This window comes from Penaeus japonicus, unplaced genomic scaffold, assembly GCF_977035675.1.
Source record: "Penaeus japonicus unplaced genomic scaffold, GWHDUDI00000001_assembly GWHDUDI00000001, whole genome shotgun sequence".
In the NCBI taxonomy this organism is placed as follows: Eukaryota; Metazoa; Arthropoda; class Malacostraca; order Decapoda; family Penaeidae; genus Penaeus; species Penaeus japonicus.
The window spans coordinates 1,055,538-1,057,744 of record NW_028234403.1 but is presented as its reverse complement, the minus strand read 5'-3'; the positions used below and the strand labels follow the sequence as shown (position 1 = coordinate 1,057,744).

The window sequence follows — 2,207 nt, the reverse complement described above, 5'->3', positions numbered from 1 at the left end:
TAATAATAATAATAATAATAATAATAATAATAATGATTATCACCATGACTATTACAATCATTGTTATTATTACTAGTAGTATTTTTGCCATCGTTATTGCTATCCTTCTTATCAATATTTTTATTAATCATGATTATCACCATATCAATATCATTATCATTACTCTCATCATCCTTATTTTCATTGTCATTATCATTAGTATTATCGTTATTACTATCACTATTATCATCTCTATGATAATAATAATAACAGTGATTATCATTATCATTATTATTTTGTATTATCAATCATATTGCTATTCCTTATTATCATATTATTATCATCACTTTATCATTATTCATATTATTATCATCATCAACATTGTTGTTATCATGATCATTCTTATCATCCTTCTATTACCATTATTACCTTAAGTATTATCATTGTTCGAATTATCACTATCATAATCATTATTGGTATTTGTATTAGTATTGTTATTATTATTATTATTATTATTATTATTATTATAATGATGATGATGATGATTATCATTATTATTATTATTGCCATAAGTGTCATTTTTATTATAACTATTATAATTTTTGTCTTTATTCCTATAATTACTTTAATACTGTTATTGCTACGTTTACTATAATCATCATGAATATCATTATTGCAATCATTATCACTGCTTTTACAACATAGTCTTATTGGCACTATCATTATCATTACACTATTATCGTCATCACTATTATTACTATCATTATCATTATTGCTATTATCATCAGCAACATCTTTAGCATAATCTTTATGATTGTCAATTTGTTATCATTGATAATATTATAATTATTTCTATTATTGTTATCATAATCATTTCTACTGTCGTTGCTATCATTATTATCATTATCATCATTATTATCAATATCATTGACTTTATCATTATCAATATCAGCATTCTCTGTTATTGTTAACATTGTTATTAGGACTTTAACATATCACAATACCGACAGGTAGCAAACAAAACAAACAAACAAAAAGCACACTAGTCCTCCGGAGATCCATAAACTGAAGGCAAAATTCTTTCTGCTACCGGGGGCATAGGATGGGTCTGATTCCAGTGTGACGCTAAAGTTTGTGCATGTGCTTGAGAGCAGAAAGGCGAGATGCATTTCAACTTCAAAAATACAAGCCACTCAAAGTCTTCAAGAAAACCGACCGCATTTATATGGATACGAGAGTGCATATTCCCAGACGCAAGCACACGCAGAGAACTTTTAAGCACACACAGGCACAAACACACACACACACACACACACGCACAAGGACACACAAACACGCACACACACACATACACACAAACACACACACACACACACACACATACACACATACACACAAACACACGCACAAACAAGCACACACATATGTACTCAGAGAATATTAATGTATATCCTAATTTCCTAGACTTATGTAAAACATGTAAGCGCAAACGTCACACGCACAAACACATATGTTGTGTATTTCCACTTTTACACAAACCAATATACACGTTACAAGAAAAGGCTCACACACACACATGTTAACATGACCTACCATATTCCTGGTATACTAACCAATACAGCAAGATATGGAGCCCACGCACTGAATCAATATTCAGCCGGCAGTGCCGACAATGCTATCGAAAAAAAATCTCGTTAAACCCGAGAGTAAGTTTGTGATTCGGTAATTCTATTAACGCTAATCACGGTGCGGGGAAGTTGTAAAAAAATATCCCTCTTACCCCGTTCATATACAATTTGATATCCCTGTCTGTGATAAAAATAAGAGGACATCCTTCATCTGGAAACTCCATAAAAGATCTCAGTTATTGCCGTTCTGAGTGTTTTCGAAACTGGAAAATGACGTCAGAGCTCGAATAGTTCCAAACCGAGGACAGCTGAGATATCCCATCGAGATTTTAAATGCAATTTACATCCGTAACAGGGTGGAAGGCTTCATTTCCTCCTCTCTTCGACTCTCTATATATCCCTTTCCTTGTCGCTCATCAAGGCAGCTCGTACTGTGGATAGCGAATTACTATCTGTGAAGACAATTTGACTTTTCGAAATGAATCTTCGAAGCCTCGTACTGACCTGCTTCATTCTTCGCTGGGGAATCAGCGCTTCAGCGGCTCGACGTATGCAAGGTAAGTGTTGTGCGTTTTTCCCTTCCTTTTTTCTTTCTTTTTC

At 32.9% G+C, this 2,207-nt stretch overlaps 1 protein-coding gene across 1 annotated transcript in view; it reads left to right on the top strand.

Annotated features, from left to right (window-relative positions):
• Positions 1 to 1,335: 1,335 nt before the first annotated feature.
• The window catches only part of LOC122246523 (lachesin), a 349,752-nt gene continuing 348,880 nt past the window's right edge, over positions 1,336 to 2,207 (top strand). Inside the window, exon 1 of the mRNA XM_086549806.1 lies at positions 1,336 to 2,164. Coding sequence (XP_086405932.1) covers positions 2,086 to 2,164 — 79 coding nt within the window. The 5' untranslated portion in view covers positions 1,336 to 2,085. The remainder of the gene's footprint in view (positions 2,165 to 2,207) is intronic.